Genomic DNA, 20,823 nt, shown 5'->3' on the forward strand with positions numbered 1-20,823 from the left:
AGGTGTGTCCAAACTTTTGCCTGGTTCTTTATATATATATATATTGGACACATATTTATTTTTTGATAGCACAGAACTTTGTCCATAATATACAAGGTGCAGTAATCAAATTTAAGGACAAACGTTCTGTATATTTACACGGTCACGTAGATAGTCAATGATTCATGTTTTGGGGAGGGCAAAAGAGACAATATAAAAAGCTACACTGTGAACTTCAACTGCATTGTCAAATGAAGGTTCAAGACTCATGAGGTACGTTTGTGTTGCCTTTAACTGATATTGATAGAGTTAATGCAATTTGAAACCTGTGATTTTATCTTCAGTTCAAACTCCTAAAATCAAGTGGAATATCACAAACATTGTATTTTGATCAAACACATTTTCCTTGATTCAGTTTAATTTAAAAATGTAATATTTGTTCATCTTACATTCATGTCATTCGTGCTCTAGAAGTTTCGGACAGTGGATTCATGATGGGAGATGCCGAGGAGGACATTGCTGTTGTCGGCATTGGCTGTAATTTCCCAGGAGGTAATTTTTTTTATTTTTTTATTTTTTTAATAGTTAACATTTCCTGTGGTGGCAAATCTTGTCTGGTGCACTACCTTAAGTTTCATCACCCTTTCAAATCAAATTTTAAAAAATCAAATCAAATGTATTTATATAGCCCTTCGTACATCAGCTGATATCTCAAAGTGCTGTACAGAGAAACCCAGCCTAAAACCCCAAACAGCAAGCCATGCAGGTGTAGAAGCACGGTGGCTAGGAAAAACTACCTAGAAAGGCCAAAACCTAGGAAGAAACCTAGAGAGGAACCAGGCTATGTGGGGTGGCCAGTCCTCTTCTGGCTGTGCTGGGTGGAGATTATAACAGAACATGGCCAAGATGTTCAAATGTTTACATTTCATAGTTATACCTCATTGTAAACAAGAAACGCTCTACTTTAACAGTAACAAAAACAATTGTTTGCTGCACTGCTTGGACCCCTAATAATGATGACAAAATAATGCCATAATCTACATTTTTAAACTGTCGTAAAAATATATATATAATTATTTCTATACAGGAGAGGGGCTTGACAATTTCTGGAAGGTTCTGTTGGAGGGGAAGAACTGTGCTTTACAGATTCCCGATGAAAGGTTTGTCTCTTCCCACTGGTATGACCCCAATGACAACAAAGTTGGAAAATCACGCACAGCTAAGGCTGCACTCATGGATGGGTATGTATCACTCCCATTTGCCTTACAATAAAATAAATGGAAAATCTATAAACTCTATGTTACAATTCCTCTTGCAAATAGAACTAATTCTAGCAAACAGGGGACGTTCTATGGAAATTAGGCAACATTCACATTAGTTCCCTTTAAAGGTTTCAGCAAGATATTATTGCACTGACATTCTGAGATTGTTCTAGGAACATTAAAACATGATGTTAACCTTGGGTCTAGAAGAGGATGTTCACCACGTTTTTGGTGGAAAACGGAAAACACCCTGGTGCGACCTGACAAGACGAACTGGCAACAGACAAACAGAAAATGTATAAATACACAGCAGATCATAGGGAACAATGGGAGACACCTGGTAGGGGGGTGGAGACGAGCACAAGAGAGGTGAAACAGATCAGGGTGTGACTATTCAATGTCAGATTTTTTTTTACCCATCTACCAATAGGTGCCCTTCTTTGCGAGGCATTGGAGAACCTCCCTGGTCTTTGTGTTTTCAATCTGTGTTTGAAATTCCCTGCTTGAGGGACCATACAGATAATTGTATGCGTGGGGTACAGAGATGAGGTAGTCAGTAAAAAATCATGTTAAACACTATCATTGCTCACAGAGTCCATGCAACTTATTATGTGAATTAGGCACATTTTTACTCCTGAACTTATTTAGGCATAACAAAGTGCTTGAATTTTTAATTTGATTTATTTCACCTTTATATAACCAGGTTGGCTAGTTGAGAACAAGTTCTCATTTGCAACTGCGACCTGGCCAATATAAAGCATAGCAGTGTGAACAGACAACAACACAGAGTTACACATGGAGTAAACAATAAACAATAAACAAGTCAATAACATAGTAGAAAAAAATTATCTATATACATTGTGTGCAAAAGGCAGGAGGAGGTAAGGCAATAAATAGGCCATAAGAGCGAATAATTACAATTTAGCAGATTGACACTGGAGTGATAAATGATCAGAAGAACATGTGCAGGTAGAGATACTGGTGTGCAAAAGAGCAGGAAAATAAATCAAATAAAAACAGTATGGGGATGAGGTAGGTCAAATTGGGTGGGCTATTTACAGATGGACTATGTACAGCTGCAGTAATCAGTTAGCTGCTCAGATAGTTGATGTTTAATGTTGGTGAGGGAAATAAAAGTCTCCAACTTCAGCGATTTATGCAATTCGTTCCAGTCACTGGCAGCAGGCTTTGCATCAGTCATTGGCTTCATCAATAAGTGCATCGATGACGTCGTCCCCACAGTGACCGTATGTACATACCCCAAATAGTTAATGTTGGTGAGGGAAATAAAAGTCTCAAGACATTTCTAAAAACATAATTCCACTTTGACATGATGGGTTATTGTGTGTAATATATTACAGAGAAGGCTGGTGGGAGGAGCTATAGGAGAACGGGCTCATTGTAACAGCTGGAATGGAATAAATGGAATGGAGTCAAACATGTGGTTTCCATATGTTTGACATTGTTCCATTTTGTTTTGCCATTCCAGCTATTCCAATTAGTCCTCCTATATCTCCTCCCACCAGCCTCCCCTGGTGTAGACCAGTGACGCAAAATCTCAATTGAATCAATTTTAAATTCAGATGTATCACAAAAAAAATATGGAAAAAGTCAAGAGTTGTGAATACTTGCTGAAGGCACTGTATAGCTTCTTTTTTTTAATGACAAGGGTTTGAGTGAAATGTCTAACTAGTGTTTCCAAGTGGCCATGCACCTCTCCAACGTGTACATAGTTCCTAAGTCATTTCAATGCACTTTTATGACTCAAAGAAGAGTCTTCAACTATTCTTTTTTTGTTTTGTGGAACTAGAGCAAGTACACTTGAAGTTGGTTTGTTTGGAACACTGCCCTGCATCCCCTGCTTTTACACGATTACTGTTGTTTTACGCAATCCAAAAACGGTCCATTATCAATTGCAATCTGGGTCAGGTGGCCATAATTTGAAAGCTTGTTCTATTGCCAACAGGACGAGCTAAATGATAAAATATGCTTGTTAAAAACCTCTCTCAAACCCTCTCTTTGGTTCTGAGACACAGAGGCACAAACTTTAGAGAGACACTCTCCAGCCCAGGTTACCATCCCCCGGTTTCACACCTCTGCCCTTGGAAACTCTGCTGCTAGGGTTAACGCTCTCCTGACCTGTGCCATGTGACCTGGCCAGCTCATCAGTGGCAGGAAAATACCCAACACAATCTCTGAACTCTTTAGTTACATTTTAGAGCCCAGATTGAGCACAGGCTCTTCAAACCCCACATCAACAAATCATCTGGAACTTTCTTCCTGGACAATCCTCCACCCGGGACATCCTACCTGTGTGCCGTTGCATCACTGAACATACAACCTCTAACTCTATCACTACAACACTTCCACCTAGTCCACTTCCTGTTTGCTGTGTGTGTGCCTTTCTTGAGGGTGGCTATAAAGTGTGAATTCCCGAGACAGTTGCACCTAGATCTGAACCAGCACCTCTATCGGAAACCACCACATCTTGCCGCTCTTTTTCAAACATCTTACAGCATTTTGCTTTCACAAGGTAATTCAGAGATGCAGATTGTAATTTTGATGCGAGTAGAATTGAGTCATGAAGGCATTCAGATGCCTGATCCGCGCAAATCTTCTTCACAATACAACAAACACAGGCTCATTCTGTTCAGGACAACCCAGGGTATAATGTCATGTCATCTTGTAACTACATCAAACATAGTGATTATAAACGTTGACTCTGTATATTACAGTTTCATGATACGGAAATGCACATTTGGACTCACTAGTGTTTGGCTTGCTTGCATGACAACGAGGTATTTCTTTTTAGTCCTCAGCGTCTTATCTTTCAAAATACATTGGGTCCTTGTAATTTACAGCATTTATGTCACTCAGACAACAAAAAAGTTGCCAAATTTGCCCAATTAGCGGAAGGGATGGGGGCACATCTTGTCGAGTGTGGTGCTAAACTTCAGAACGGCTGTCAGTCAAAACCCATAGAGAGCTGTGAAGTGCAGAGCCTGAGCTCTGACGTCATGTATAGCATGTTACTGTACAGTAAACTAACGTAGCAGGCATAACGAAACGCCTGAAACTAGATCACCCCCATTCTGGACTTAACGAGAATAAAACAAACTGTCAGGGGGAGGTTCTCTTCTGCACTGTTCAACCAATCCAGTAAATGTGGAGGTGGAGTTAAGATGGAATGGTTCTCTTCTGCACTGTTCAACCAATCCAGTAAATGTGGAGGTGGAGTTAAGATGGAATGGTTCTCTTCTGCACTGTTCAACCAATCCAGTAAATGTGGAGGAGGAGTTAAGATGGAATGGTTCTCTTCTGCACTGTTCAACCAATCCAGTAAATGTGGAGGAGGAGTTAAGATGGAATGGTTCTCTTCTGCACTGTTCAACCAATCCAGTAAATGTGGAGGAGGAGTTAAGATGGAATGGTTCTCTTCTGCACTGTTCAACCAATCCAGTAAATGTGGAGGAGGAGTTAAGATGGAATGGTTCTCTTCTGCACTGTTCAACCAATCCAGTAAATGTGGAGGAGGAGTTAAGATGGAATGGTTCTCTTCTGCACTGTTCAACCAATCCAGTAAATGTGGAGGAGGAGTTAAGATGGAATGGTTCTCTTCTGCACTGTTCAACCAATCCAGTAAATGTGGAGGTGGAGTTAAGATGGAATGGTTCTCTTCTGCACTGTTCAACCAATCCAGTAAATGTGGAGGAGGAGTTAAGATGGAATGGTTCTCTTCTGCACTGTTCAACCAATCCAGTAAATGTGGAGGAGGAGTTAAGATGGAATGGTTCTCTTCTGCACTGTTCAACCAATCCAGTACATGTGGAGGAGGAGTTAAGATGGAATGGTTCTCTTCTGCACTGTTCAACCAATCCAGTAAATGTGGAGGAGGAGTTAAGATGGAATGGTTCTCTTCTGCACTGTTCAACCAATCCAGTAAATGTGGAGGAGGAGTTAAGATGGAATGGTTCTCTTCTGTACTGTTCAACCAATCCAGTAAATGTGGAGGAGGAGTTAAGATGGAATGGTTCTCTTCTGCACTGTTCAACCAATCCAGTAAATGTGGAGGAGGAGTTAAGATGGAATGGTTCTCTTCTGCACTGTTCAACCAATCCAGTAAATGTGGAGGAGGAGTTAAGATGGAATGGTTCTCTTCTGCACTGTTCAACCAATCCAGTAAATGTGGAGGTGGAGTTAAGATGGAATGGTTCTCTTCTGCACTGTTCAACCAATCCAGTAAATGTGGAGGAGGAGTTAAGATGGAGTGTCGTCTTGTTAACTTCTGAAAGCAGAGGTCACATCACAGGCTTTCTCTTCCATTTCCCCTAAAATTGTAATATCCTGTTATTAACAACCCAGCAGAGGCTACTGTACTGACGCTGCGTTCCAATTTAGGCGACTATCAGCGTTCAAATCTGCCACTTTCAACCTGTATACGGGTACGAGTGTAAAGGGCTATGAAATCATTGAAAAAAATATTTGAAAATAGATGCAGTACAATAAATTGTTTGTTTATGTTCTTGTTTGTAAACAATTCAGTAAAAAAAACTGTTTGCGTGTGATTTATAATAGGGTGTGGAAAGTTATACCTCATTTTCTTCAAAAATCAAGAATTTAAATGAGCATTGAACAGATTATCAGATCCCAGATTGCAGAGTAGCCTAGTGGTTAGAGCGTTGGACTAGTAACCGTGAAGGTTGCAAGTTCAAACCCCCGAGCTGACAAGGTACAAATCTGTCGTTCTGCCCCTGAACAGGCAGTTAACCCACTGTTACTAGGCCGTCATTGAACATAAGAATTTGTTCTTAACTGACTTGCCTAGTAAAATAAAGGTAAAACATAAAATAAAAAAAATGGGTCTAAATGCATGCTGTCATTACCGGTCAGCCTACTACCTAAGGGTTTACCCTTACAAAAAAAAGACTGAGGTTTCGTAACTGCAGTTGAATGTGGCATTTTGGACGCTGTATTTGCATAATAACTGCAGTTGTACTATAGTTTTACTGAAGTAAAAAATATATTTTGGCCTCAGTATTTGCAACATATATATATATATATATTATATTATAGTTACACTGAACAGCCAGTTAGACTGCACTCTGACTTCAACCATTTTTCATAAAGCCATCTCTGATTCTATACATGATAAGAAGATACAGTGCCTTGCGAAAGTATTCGGCCCCCTTGAACTTTGCGACCTTTTGCCACATTTCAGGCTTCAAACATAAAGATATAAAACTGTATTTTTTTGTGAAGAATCAACAACAAGTGGGACACAATCATGAAGTGGAACGACATTTATTGGATATTTCAAACTTTTTTAACAAATCAAAAACTGAAAAATTGGGCGTGCAAAATTATTCAGCCCCTTTACTTTCAGTGCAGCAAACTCTCTCCAGATGTTCAGTGAGGATCTCTGAATGATCCAATGTTGACCTAAATGACTAATGATGATAAATACAATCCACCTGTGTGTAATAAAGTCTCCGTATAAATGCACCTGCACTGTGATAGTCTCAGAGGTCCGTTAAAAGCGCAGAGAGCATCATGAAGAACAAGGAACACACCAGGCAGGTCCGAGATACTGTTGTGAAGAAGTTTAAAGCCGGATTTGGATACAAAAAGATTTCCCAAGCTTTAAACATCCCAAGGAGCACTGTGCAAGCGATAATATTGAAATGGAAGGAGTATCAGACCACTGCAAATCTACCAAGACCTGGCCGTCCCTCTAAACTTTCAGCTCATACAAGGAGAAGACTGATCAGAGATGCAGCCAAGAGGCCCATGATCACTCTGGATGAACTGCAGAGATCTACAGCTGAGGTGGGAGACTCTGTCCATAGGACAACAATCAGTCGTATATTGCACAAATCTGGCCTTTATGGAAGAGTGGCAAAGAAGAAAGCCATTTCTTAAAGATATCCATAAAAAGTGTCGTTTAAAGTTTGCCACAAGCCACCTGGGAGACACACCAAACATGTGGAAGAAGGTGCTCTGGTCAGATGAAACCAAAATTGAACTTTTTGGCGGCTTTGCAAAACGTTATGTTTGGCGTAAAAGCAACACAGCTGAACACACCATCCCCACTGTCAAACATGGTGGTGGCAGCATCATGGTTTGGGCCTGCTTTTCTTCAGCAGGGACAGGGAAGATGGTTAAAATTGATGGGAAGATGGATGGAGCCAAATACAGGACCATTCTGGAAGAAAACCTGATGGAGTCTGCAAAAGACCTGAGACTGGGACGGAGATTTGTCTTCCAACAAGACAATGATCCAAAACATAAAGCAAAATCTACAATGGAATGGTTCAAAAATAAACATATACAGGTGTTAGAATGGCCAAGTCAAAGTCCAGACCTGAATCCAATCGAGAATCTGTGGAAAGAACTGAAAACTGCTGTTCACAAATGCTCTCCATCCAACCTCACTGAGCTCGAGCTGTTTTGCAAGGAGGAATGGGAAAAAAATTCAGTCTCTCGATGTGCAAAACTGATAGAGACATACCCCAAGCGACTTACATCTGTAATCGCAGCAAAAGGTGGCGCTACAAAGTATTAACTTAAGGGGGCTGAATAATTTTGCACGCCCAATTTTTCAGTTTTTGATTTGTTAAAAAAGTTTGAAATATCCAATAAATGTCGTTCCACTTCATGATTGTGTCCCACTTGTTGTTGATTCTTCACAAAAAAATACAGTTTTATATCTTTATGTTTGAAGCCTGAAATGTGGCAAAAGGTCGCAAAGTTCAAGGGGGCCGAATACTTTCGCAAGGCACTGTATATTCGATATTTCTCTCACAGAGGGCACTTTTCACTAGTCATCAATTCCGTACTCAACTAATTAACTTGATTAAATCTGTCAAAAATATTTTTGGGGGTGCAATATTGCCGTTTGCTTTGCGATCACACAGATTTAAGAAAAGGTCATTTTCAGTCTGACTGTTAATCTTTGGTATGTTATGTTCTAATTCTCAGTGTTACTACCTGATATAATGTAAACGTTATACATTACCCTCTCTCCCTCAGTAACATGAATAAGTATATTTCAGATTCTCAGAACCCAACAGTTATGTCCTCTGTTTACTGAAATACACAATACCTCAGGTACACTCCTAGAGAAAAAGGTGCCATCTAGAACCTTAAACGGTTCTTTAGTTGTACCCATTTGAGAACCCCTTGAACGATTATTTTTGGTTCCATGTAGAACCCTTTTCCACAAATGTTTTCATTTTTTACATGGAACCTAAAAGGGTTCTCCTATGGGGACAGTTGAATAACCCTTTTAGAACCCTTTTTTCTAAGAGTGTGAGGTACAACATCGCTGACAGTTTTTTGTTCGGAGTTCCCTTTTGAATTATTTATCATTTTGCAGGTTTAATGAGTTTGATCACAAATTCTTTGGCATCACTGAAACAGAAGTGGAACAAATGGACCCCCAGCAAAAACTCCTTCTTCAGTGTGCATACAGGTCTCTGGAGAATGCTGGGATGCCAATGGAGAAGGCCAGTGGGACCAAGACAGGAGTATTTATAGGTAAGGTGGATAACAATGTGTTATTTTAGGGTGTTTTCACACCCAGTGTCCCATAAAAGGAACTTATGGTATGGCTTGTTCAGAAGTGTGTTCAATGATTTTTCAATTTTGTCAAATTATCCCGGTTTCTCGCTAAAGACTGTAATGTGAATGCAAAGATGATTTGGACCACAGAAATGTTGGGCCCTAATAATTACGAAAACCACGCACAAATGACCCCCAACTACCCCAAACAGCTAGTCCAAAATAACCCAGACCATCCCAAAATACCTCTAATGACAACAAAAGACTCCAAGCAACCCCAAACTGTTAAGGTTGAACAATGAATGAACAATATACAAAACAAGAAATGTGGAAAAAACCAAAAACAGCCCTATCTGGTGTAACAAACACAAAGACAGGAACAATCACCCACAAAACCCAACACAAAACAGGCTACCTAAATATGGCTCCCAATCAGAGACAAATGACTAACACCTGCCTCTGATTGAGAACCATATCAGGCCCAAACACAGAAACAGACAAACTAGACATCCAACATAGAATGCCCACTCAGATCACACCCTGACCAAACAAAACATAGAAACATACAAAGCAAACTATGGTCAGGGTGTGACACAAACTACCCCAGAATACCAGAAACTCCCTCTACTGCCACAAGATTTGGCCATCCCTTCAACCAGTTTTACCTAATTTGATCAAAGAAAATGCCTTAAACAAATATATGCAATCGATTCTCCATCGTAGTGGCCCTTTGGTCTCCTTTTCTTTAAAATACAGCTTTTGGCAGAGAGGGCGGAAGTGTTTCCCTGCTCCTCTGAACTAGAAATACATCACGTTTTTGCCTAGTAACTGAAACATGGACACTGGCTGTAGGACTATAACTCACACATGTGCCCTAATATAATAGTATGTCTTGCAGTAAAATTAAACATCAAATATTAATTTTGTCTCATATATATGATTTCTTTCAGCATCTTGAGATAATAGGAATGCACGGTTAGGGACTGTGCAAACATGCTGTCTTTGTCAGCGACATAAAAGCTGACAGTAGGCTATTTCAACCACATGAAATATGCATCGGAGACGAACTGAAATCTTATCAGATTCATATTGGACCGTTTTTCACAGCTTTCCGTTTCCTTGAAACTGGTCAAACTGATGTTCTTTGGACATTTTGCAGGAAAAATCCACTGTTTTAGTGTTATTGCTATTTTCTCCCCGTACCCTACAAGTCCTTGCTCTGAGAGCAGAAATTGAAGAGAGAACCTTTACCCAATCAGAAATGGAAGAGAGAACCTTTGCCCAATCAGAAATGGAAGAGAGAACCTTTACCCAATCAGAAATGGAAGAGAGAACCTTTGCCCAATCAGAAATGGAAGAGAGAACCTTTGCCCAATCAGAAATGGAAGAGAGAACCTTTACCCAATCAGAAATGGAAGAGAGAACCTTTGCCCAATCAGAAATGGAAGAGAGAACCTTTGCCCAATCAGAAATGGAAGAGAGAACCTTTGCCCAATCAGAAATGGAAGAGAGAACCTTTGCCCAATCAGAAATGGAAGAGAGAACCTTTGCCCAATCAGAAATGGAAGAGAGAACCTTTGCCCAATCAGAAATGGAAGAGAGAACCTTTACCCAATCAGAAATGGAAGAGAGAACAATTTACCCAATCAGAAATGGAAGAGAGAACCTTTGCCCAATCAGAAATGGAAGAGGAAACCTTTGCCCAATCAGAAATGGAAGAGAAAACCTTTGCCGATGTCAACTAGGTTAGACTTATTATTGATGCATTCATTCTATTTATTTATGACATTCTTCTGGTAATTCTACTAGGGCAACAAGTCGGCCTAATGACAGAAGAGAAGCTGCAAATTGGCTAACAAATAGCCCATAAAATGTCTGAAGTTGTATGCAGAAAATGTTCTAAAATAAGGATGGAAGTAGCCTGAGTAGACAGTGAAGACCACCCGGGACCGTGACAGCAATGGAAGCATCAATCAATTCAGTCTACACTACGCCTAATGACAATCGTCTAGTGTCATAACCCGTTTGGTGTTTTAAGATGAATGGCGGGTGCACAATGCACTGTTTAGAAACTGTATTAAACATGTGCAGGGAGCCTACTTTCTGCAAGTGATTTGTTTAACAATCAGATAAAGAAACATCATGCCTGGTTGTTTTAATATCACATTGAAAGGTAATAAGCCCAAAAATGTTTACAGATAAACTTAAATGACATGTCTTTAGTATTAATTAAAAGGAAATGGTGTGCGCTCATAGGAGGTCCTGCACCCCCTTTCATTCCGCTGTCCCTGGCTCCTGAATGTGTAATTAGCTCCATGACTACAGCCCTGCACAGCGCTTTCTATAGTAGGGAGCTAGGTTTTTTATTTGCTACATACAGCATAACGTTTAGCCAGCGTGAGCACTAGCCGGTTTATCAAGTGTTCTTGGGCATAAACTATGTGTTGAAATGTAGAAAATGGAACCCGACAGAACATCATTTACATGCTGAGCAGCATAAGCCTCATAAAGTTGCAGTATTGTGATATCGCTCCACCATTTCCTGGTTGCTGAAATTATAATAGTTCACCTAATTTAAGTTTATGTGACAAGTATAGTGTAGAGAATCATTGTACAATCTAACCCGCTGTGACATATCTTTTCCATAACCAAAAATATTATATTTTCAGCTGTTTTGAAGCTGGTGTATAAAACCAAAAGAAAAAGACGAAAAACCGAAACATCATAACATGAAGCACAGAAATAGCCCACATAGAACAGATCTACCGTTTCTTAGACTTGCTTTCAATTAGAATGACAGATCTATAACTCACACTACTATGTGAATTCGGTGGTCCCCAAAAAAGTGACATATTGCCGTTTTTTAAAGTGGGTTTAGATGGTACAATGATTCTCTACCCTATACTTGCTGGTTTTGTCACAAACTGAAATTAGGCGAATTAGAACGTTAGCAACCAGGAAAATGGCAGAGCGATTTCCGCATAGTGCATCTTTAAGAGGTGCAGCACTGCTTTTGCCAAGGTTTTATTGAAATGATTGGGAGCATCTGCAAATGTCTGGTGTCTAGTAAAGCAAGGGGGTCAGGCTCTGGCAACGGAAATAGATAAAGGGAACATTTAACTGTTCCTAGGGAAAAAGGGGGTGCAGCTCAATATTAGGAAGGTGTTCTCAATGTTTTGTACACTCTGCACTGGGCGAGAGGGGGGTTCCAACCTTCCTAATATTGAGTCCCCTCCCAGTAATTATTGAACAGGTCCCTAAGACACTGCATTGTTATTGTGACGACACATGGGTGATGACACTTGATTGCGATTGGATACAGACCACCCAGGTAAAAAAAATGAGTGGGAGATTATGACCAGAGCATCATGCCAACACACAATCTTTTAGATGACCTACACCTCCAAGATGTTTATGATCGCTTTGCCACGTCAACCTAAAAAAGAAAGATACCTCAAAAATGTCACAAACAACCTAAAAAAAAAGATATCACAAACAACCTAGATACTAAATATGAATACTGGTTTTATATTGCATATAAAATAGAAGAATAACCTGGTAGCATTACAGTGCCCTTATTACTGTGTAATTGTTCCTGTCTGTACAGTGCAGCAACTATTGTCATTACTTACATACTGTATTCACAGCATTTACCCTCGCCTTTACACCAATCGTAAGTAATACAGTATGTTGTGTAGAGTGTAACAATTAGTAATTACAATACTTGCTACAATGACATTATAAAGACATTGTAACGTAAGTGAATTGGCAGTTTATTAGTGAATCATTTTGGTATTATTGCCCATTTAATTTTGACTGCATTGGTCCTCCATTGAAAGAAAGCCCACACACCATAAAATGTCATTTGTGTATTATTTTCAATAACGTGTGCCTATTTTTATTCAAGGGCTCATGAACAGAGATTATGAACAATCTGTTGCATTTATGAACCCAAATTTAATCAACCACTGCACGGGTACCGGACTTTCTATGAGTATAGCAGCCAACAGAGTCTCATACATCTTCAACTTCACTGGACCCTCACTCTCCATTGACTGTGCCTGCTCTTCATCCCTTGTGGCTCTTCATTTAGCTTGTCAAGCCATAAGACAAGGTGTGTAACGTAATCACATTTACCTACGTTTTACAACCCATGCAACATTTTGTCAAAATGTAAACTTAAACACGGACTGAATTCACTACAACAACAACAACAAAAAAATCTAAAATCCGATTTATTTTACAAAGCCCTTTTTACGCAGCTCTGTCAAAGTGCCCCGAAGAGCAAAGCAGAAGTAAAAGCATGGTGGCTCTCATCACAAAATATCATCTGACGAATTTGAATACTGTAATGCTTTCGCTTCTCAGGTGACTGCGAGATGGCTCTTTGTGGTGGCGTCAATTCTATCATACAGCCGCTAGCCTTTGTTGCGCTCAGCAAAGCAAAGATGATTTCACCTGAAGGCACCAGCAAACCTTTCTCCAGCAGAGCAGATGGCTATGGCAGAGGAGAGGGCTGTGGGATTATTCTTCTGAAGCCACTAAAAAAAGTAAATTATTTTCTGTTTCACTGTCACAAAATTGCTCCTTTTTTTTATATATATATATTTTTTACCTTAGACCACACACTGATTTATATTTTACACAGGCTCTCAAGGAGAATGACCATGTATGGGGCATCATAAGCAACACTGCTGTAAACCAAGATGGCCGCACAGTCACTCCAATCACCAAGCCATCCATGGTCCAGCAAGAGGAGCTGCTGCGCGGAATCTATTCAGAGTCTGACCTGTTATCGGTCCAGTACATAGAGGCTCATGGGACTGGAACTCCAGTGGGAGATCCCATAGAAGCAGGCAGCATCTCCAAAGTCATTGCCAAAGCCAGACCTCCAGGTTCAGAGACACTCCTCATCGGCTCTGTGAAAGGCAACATTGGACACACTGAATCTGCAGCTGGAGTGGCAGGGCTAATCAAGGTACTCCTAATGATGAAACATGAAACCATTGTCCCTTCACTGTTCTACTCTGAGGACAGTGCCAGTATAGATGCTAAAGCTTTAAATGTAAAGATTCCTACTAAAGCAGAAAAGTGGAGAGATTCTATTGCAAGAGTTGCAGGAATAAACAATTTTGGTTTTGGAGGAACAAATGCACATGCAATTGTCAAACAACACAAGCAGTCAAATGTTCCTCAAAAAAGTGGTAGGAAATCACACAATTTCTTTGTCCTCTCTGCCAGTTCTGAAAAGTCTATGAGTATGATGATGGAGGACACAATTCAACAGATAGACAGAGACAACAAAGGTGATCTAGAAGCTCTTGCATACACATCTGCATGTAGAAGAAGCCACTTGAAACATCGATATCGGAAAGCATTCAGAACTCCCTCTCTGGCTGATCTTAAAGATCAACTCAAATCTGCCATGAAAAAGGTAACCACGCCGTCTTACTCAGATCCCAGGCTAGTATTTGTCTTCTGTGGGAACGGTGTCACCTATCAAGGCATGTGCCAGCAGCTCTTGAAACATGAGCCTGTGTTCAGAGAGAAGATCAGCCAAATTGAGAAGCTTTTCCAGAAGTTCAATAACATGAGTATCATAGAGAGACTTGAGAGTGCATCAGAGAGTAAAGATCTTTCAAACCCAGATGTTGTCCAGCCCCTCCTCTTTGCCACTCAGGTTGGCATAGCCAGTCTCTTCAAGCACTGGGGCATCAAACCTGATGCCATTCTTGGCCACTCTATAGGAGAGGTTGCTGCTGCCCACTGTTCTGGTCTGTTGTCCCTTGAGGATGCAGTGAAGGTGATTTATTTCCGCAGTACTCTGCAGAATACGGTCACAGGAGGGAAAATGCTTGTGGTCAGTAACATGGTTGTGTCAGAGGTCTTGAACCTCCTTCCCTCTTACTCAAATAAGATTTCCTTGGCTGCCTTCAACAGCCCACAGTCCTGCACGCTCTCAGGTGATGCAGAGGCTATAGACAGTCTCCATCGAAAGCTGAGCAGCTCAGTCAAGAGTAAGAATCTGTTCCTCCGTGTTTTGGATGTCCCTGCTGCATACCACAGCCAGATGATGGATCCCATCCTGTCTCAACTAGAGGACAGTATTGGCTCTTTACAAGTCAATGATGTTGAGACAGAATTGTTCTCCACAGTAACAGGAAAGGAGGTAGAGCAGCCAGACTTCAGCACAGGCAAATACTGGGCCAGGAACATACGAGAGACAGTTTCATTTGAACAGGCAGTGAGATCTGCAACCAAAGTGAAAAAGAATGTAGTCTTTGTGGAGATTGGCCCTAGAAGGGCTCTACAAAGAAACATCCAGGAGACTCTTGGAAATGACACCATAGTTCTGTCCTCAGTGCAGCCAGATAAAGATCATGAGACAATGCTGAATACTGTGTCCAAACTGTTTGAGTTGGGGGTTCAGGTAGACTGGGATCAGTTCTACAGAGGCCGTGAGGCTTCACCAACATCTTTCCCAAGGTATCAGTTTGATTCTACTCGGAGAGATGTTATCATGGCTGCATCAAAGGTACATCATACATCAGGTAATCATCCTGTGCTAACTCATACAGCTAGCGATGGCAATACCTTCAGTTGTGATCTGTCTTCTGACTCAGTATCCTACCTGCATGAGCATAAACACAATGGTGTTGCCATAATCCCCGGTGCCTTCTATACTGAGTTGGGTTTGGCTGCCTTCATGGCCAGTGCCAAACCAAAGGTTCCACTCAACACACTGCAAGTCAGTATCAGTTTTCAGAGTCCCTATGTTTTCACACAGAATGCACCAGAGATGAAAGTGCAACTTGAACCAGCAGTGGATGAGACCCATTTTAAGATATATTCTCCCTCCACAAACCATGCATCAGGCACAATAACGTGCAAGCGAGGACAGCTAGCTGAAGAACAGAACATTTCGCTAAGCTCTATCTACAAAAGATGCAATTCAGTGTTGAGTTCTGAAAAGTTCTACACTGAAATTGCTCTGGGTGGGTTTCAGTATGGCCCTGTTTTCCAGAACACGGGGGATATACACTATGGTAAAGAGTTTAAGGAGGCTTTTTCAGTTGTCACAGTTCCAGAAGAATTGCTGTCTCAGTTGCATGAATACTGCATTCACCCCGTAGTGTTAGACTTCCTGATGCAACTTGCTCCTGTTACAGTAGCATATGGAGTCTCTTCAAGGCCCAGGTTTCCTGTCAAAATAGGCAGCTTGACAGTGTTTGAACCTCTGCAAGAGGAAATGATTGTGTATCTGAAAGCAATTGATGAAGGTGTTGATCACTATGAAGTATGTGGTTGCTTTACAGACAAAGAGGGAAGAGTTTTGGTTGAGCTTAAGCATGTGGTGATTAAATATCTTGGGAGCCGCTCTCATGTTGTGGAAGAATACTTCTTCCACAATGAATTCAATGTTGTCTGTGAGGATATCATCTCCTCCAGCGAGGCACCAAAGGCCTTGGTATTTTCCGACCAGGTAGGCCTTCCAAAAGCCATGCAACCACACTTAAGTTCACAGTCTAGATACATCTCCTTCACACAATCTAAGGAGGTCTTGAGCCATGGATTTCCTACACTCCTGGCAAGCCTTAATATCACAGATCTCAACAAACACTTCCAGGAAGTCTTATTTGTGTGGGGTCAGGAAGATGTGACTTCACTGAGAACTGAGTATGTTCTGGAGAGTATGATAAGCTGCTGTGAGATGCTCAGGAAAATTGTCCTGTCATTGAGGGCCATGCAATTTACAAATTCCATCAGAGTAATAACCTACCGGTCGGCGGAGAACACGGTGGACCACATCAGCGCAGGCTTTGTCCTGTCAGGCATGACTAGATCGTGTGCTGCAGAAATGGAAAAGCTTTCCTTCCAGCTGATTGACATCAACTCTGTCTCTACAGAAGACATCATAGCTCTGTCTCAGGTCTTAAAGTCATACCCTTGCAAAAGATACCCAGAGTTGGTTGTGAAAGGTGGGCTGATTTTGAAACCTGATTTTGTACATACTCCCATTGGAAGCATTGAGAGCACTGAGGGAAGCATTTTCTCCTCAATGTCTGAGCCATGCATCTTTCAGACAAATGACCCCTGCAGAATGACTAGCTTGTCTGCCATTCCTTGTGATGTTGACAACACAAACATCCATAAGAAATCAGTTAAGATTCAGCTCAGTAAGATAGGCGTTCATTCCTCAGACTACTATCCTGTCAGTGTCTCTGAGCTGAACTATAGTCAGACAATGTACTGGAACAATCACACATCTCAGAACCACCAGCTTCTGGCTCTTGACTTCAGTGGTACTGTCACAGCTGTAGGGAAAGATGTGAACACACTGAAAGTGGGAGATGACGTAGTATCATGTTATCCCATTGCTGCATCTTCTAAGATTGTGATTCCTGAAGCAGCATGCTACAAAACAAAGAGGCTCACATTTCTGAAGGAGGCTCCTTGTGTGTCCTACTTTGTTTTGGCATGGGAAATACTGCACAGACTGTTACCTACCATCAAACAACGGAGAAGGTTGAGCATCATCTCCTCTGTTCCTGACTCTAGTCTGCTGAAGGTCCTAATCCAGACAGCAAACAAATCAAGATGGAATGCCATTGTAGGGACACAGTGCAGTGGAATGTTTGCTGATGCAATTCTCCTCCTTCCACCATTTGATAAATCTCTGTTGGCAGAAGTCAGCAATTGTCCTGATGTCAGACATGTTGTCATTGTCTGTGAATCCCAGTCCCACTGCTTGCTTGAACAGAGTGTGTTCCAGAATGTTAAGGATAGTGTTCACATCCAGACTCTTCAGATGTCCAGCATCTTACAAAAGGGATCACTCATTGCCAAGAGGCCACAGATTTATAATTGGCTAAAGTCCATGCATTTGGGAATTTCTCTAGAGACCTCTACCTTACAGAGAATGTCATCCGGTAGCATTGACTTCCTGTCTGTTGAGTCGTACTTCAGCTCAAAGACCCTGTCTGTTGTGGCGCTGGGTAAAGATGATTCCAAAGGCACACTGTCCAACATTCAGTTGCTGCCTAAACCAACCCAGCTATTCCAGAAGAAGTCTGTGTACATTGTCACAGGTGGTCTCTCTGGGCTGGGGTTTGAAACAGTGAAGTTCCTTACTCAGAAAGGTGGAGAGTACATCGTCATACTCTCCAGAAGTAGCCCCACTCCAGACATACAGCAGGAGATAGTCATTCTGGAGAGACAATGGAGTGCCCATATTGTATGGATGGGATGTGATGTCTCTGTCTCTGAGCATGTGCTCAGAGTGATTGGTCTCATTGGTCAGAAGTTTCCCTCTTGTCCAATCAAAGGGGTGTTTCACAGTGCAGTCGTCCTGCATGATGGATTGATTGAAAACCTTGACAAATCCCACTTTGAGAAAGTCCTAAAGCCCAAGGTGAATGGAGCTCTGAATCTGCACCACGCCACAAAACACTGCAAGTTAGACTACTTTGTGTGCTACTCTTCCATCTCTTCTTTCCTTGGCAATGCTTCACAAACAAACTATGCAGCAGCTAATTCATTCCTGGACTACTTCTGTCACTATAGACGGAATATTGGACTTTCTGGGCAATCCATCAACTGGGGAGCTTTGAACCTTGGTCTCCTGCTTAACAAGGATCATTTACACAGGTTTCTGGAGACAAGGGGATTGATGGTGATGGATGTTACAGAGATTCATGAGAGTTTGGAACAATGCCTCTTGCTAAACAAACCCCAACAGGTTGTATGTAGGTTTCACATCAAGAACATGGTGAGCAATGTTCTCTCTCAAAATGCATCATTGACCGTGCGTATGACTGCATTAGTGGATGAGGCAGTGCAAAAACTGAAATTCCAAAAGTCACAGTCTGAACATACTTCTGTGTCATCTTCCCCAAGTGAATACATCAGGTCTGTACTCAGTCAAACAATTGGTGTTGACAAGCATGAGTTAGATGACGATTCTCCTCTCTCTGCCTTAGGCATCGACTCAATGCTAGCTATGACCCTGCAGAACCTCATCTTTCAGGATAGGGGTGTGAATGTGCCTCTGGTTACATTGCTGGACCCCAATAGGACACTGTCTACATTGGTATCAATGCTGATGGAGAGTACTGAGGGTGAATCTGAGAATGATGATCAGAAAGAGGACATGACAGATGACATGTTGACAAGACTATAGAGATTCCAATTGAACATTTATAATTGAAAATGAACATGTAGATATTGGATTTTCTAATCATATTTACATGTTTGATCAGACAAGAGGTAGTTTCCTGGATGGGAGGGGCTGAAAGAGGTAGTTTCCTGGATGGGAGGGGCTGAAAGAGGTAGTTTGTACAAATTGTACATTCAAAACAGCCATTCCGAGATTCAACGGAATCTGTGGACCATATTTTAACCGTTTCGGACTTTGGTTTGATAATTTAGAGTTTTTTTTTTGTTTATACGAATGAGGTGCAGCATCGCAAGGTCAGATTCTTAAAGGGGAGCTCTAGGGAATGCATGGTAAGCAGAATCCGATTGAACTGTATCAGTTATCTAGAATTGTATCTTCTCTTGTGGGGCATGTCACCAGTTGTTCATAGTTAGGTAACTCGTGGGACAGGTTGAAGTGGTTAAAATCACCGGCAGCACATTTTGCGTTGGAGTCGGGTGAGATCTTTCCACTGTGGAAATGTGATGTGCTAGTTAGCTGATGGTATTGCTGGCGTTAGCTTGCGGTGGGATGTAAACACCGGTTAGCACAATTGTCTCAAATTCCCTTGGTAGAATGGTCTGCAGTTTATAGTTAGCGTTTCAAGGTCAGGGGAGCATGGTCGATGTAGTACTGTGGAGTTGGTACACCAGCGCTGATTAATCATGAATCAGATACAACTGACTTTTGATTTTTGATCCAGAAGGGAATACGGCCGAGTTTGAAACAGATTGGTCCAGACATGTCTTGATCAGACACATGATTCTCTGGAATCTCTCATAGTTTGGATCAAAAGCAGTGACTGCCCAGGTATGTTTTTAGTCAGTAATCCCACAGGTAAAGAAAGATGCTGTGGACCAAAGACTCCATTACTATTTCTCCCTGATGTTTCGAAGATCCAAGCAACTATATTTGTGTAAACATTACGATTTATATTTCTGTAATGATATTTGTTAAAGGTGTTATGCAACATTTTTGCCATTATTACACATTTTTAATTTTAGAACATGGTGTTTTTACACTTTTTTAAATATGTTTATCTGTTAGGATATTACTCTATTCTTATATTAATCTTAAAAACATGTACTAATCTGTAATGTATTTCTTTTGTAAAATTTAAAATAAAATGATTTCAAAATGAACCAGTTTAAAGTCACTTTTAACTTTTAATTAATTTATGAGTTAACATTGTTCTTGTTGTTATTAGTGGCTCAAGCAGCAAAGATGGGTGAAACCCTATTGTATTTGATTTTTATTTGCCGATCCCCGTGAGATGTTCAGGCTTAGGAGTTTGCAACCTTGCATGATAGTAAAAAGCCTACTGACCAATAAACATTCAAGTGGGCTTGAGCCTATATATCAAAAGCATATTGCGTGATCTGTTGGACTTTGAGTTCTGATATTTGGCACTGTGAGAAGTACAGAAGTAGCTTGCTCTTTCTCATCCTGATAGTTAGACATTTATATACTTTTCTTTGCATATCACAATTTCATCCCCACAAAATGGAAGGCTGCAACGAAATATTAAAAACAAGAAACAAATAATTCCACATATACATGATTTTTAATTATTTATCCGTTATTTTACCAGGTAAGTTGACTGAGAACACGTTCTCATTTGCAGCAACAACCTGGGGAATAGTTACCGGGGATGAATGAGCCAATTGTAAACAGGGGATTATTAGGTGACCTTGATGGTTTGAGGGGCAGATTGGGAATTTAGCCAGGACACCAGGGTTAACACCCCTACTTTTACGATAAGTGCCATGGGATCTTTAATGGCCTCAGAGAGTCAGGACACCCGTTTAACTTCCCATCCGAAAGACA

At 41.0% G+C, this 20,823-nt stretch overlaps 1 protein-coding gene across 1 annotated transcript; it reads left to right on the forward strand.

Moving 5' to 3' along the window:
• The first annotated feature begins 473 nt into the window (after positions 1–473).
• On the forward strand, positions 474–18,981 carry LOC139420597 (phthioceranic/hydroxyphthioceranic acid synthase-like). Its single transcript, XM_071170787.1, has 6 exons — positions 474–531; positions 1,067–1,220; positions 8,617–8,777; positions 12,709–12,915; positions 13,170–13,351; positions 13,450–18,981. The coding sequence occupies exons 1-6, from the start codon at positions 474–476 to the stop codon at positions 18,979–18,981; spliced, it is 6,294 nt and encodes a 2,097-aa protein (XP_071026888.1).
• Positions 18,982–20,823: the final 1,842 nt, after the last annotated feature.

Source organism: Oncorhynchus clarkii, chromosome 11 (assembly GCF_045791955.1).
Source record: "Oncorhynchus clarkii lewisi isolate Uvic-CL-2024 chromosome 11, UVic_Ocla_1.0, whole genome shotgun sequence".
In the NCBI taxonomy this organism is placed as follows: domain Eukaryota; kingdom Metazoa; phylum Chordata; class Actinopteri; order Salmoniformes; family Salmonidae; genus Oncorhynchus; species Oncorhynchus clarkii.

Bases quoted from the DNA above. Each gene is read 5' to 3' on its own strand.
- LOC139420597 (XM_071170787.1), top strand. From the start codon at position 474: ATGGGAGATGCCGAGGAGGACATTGCTGTTGTCGGCATTGGCTGTAAT. The intron at 532-1,066 runs GTAATTTTTTTT...ATTTCTATACAG, and splicing joins TGGCTGTAATTTCCCAGGAG to GAGAGGGGCTTGACAATTTC. The intron at 8,778-12,708 runs GTAAGGTGGATA...TTTTTATTCAAG, and splicing joins CAAGACAGGAGTATTTATAG to GGCTCATGAACAGAGATTAT.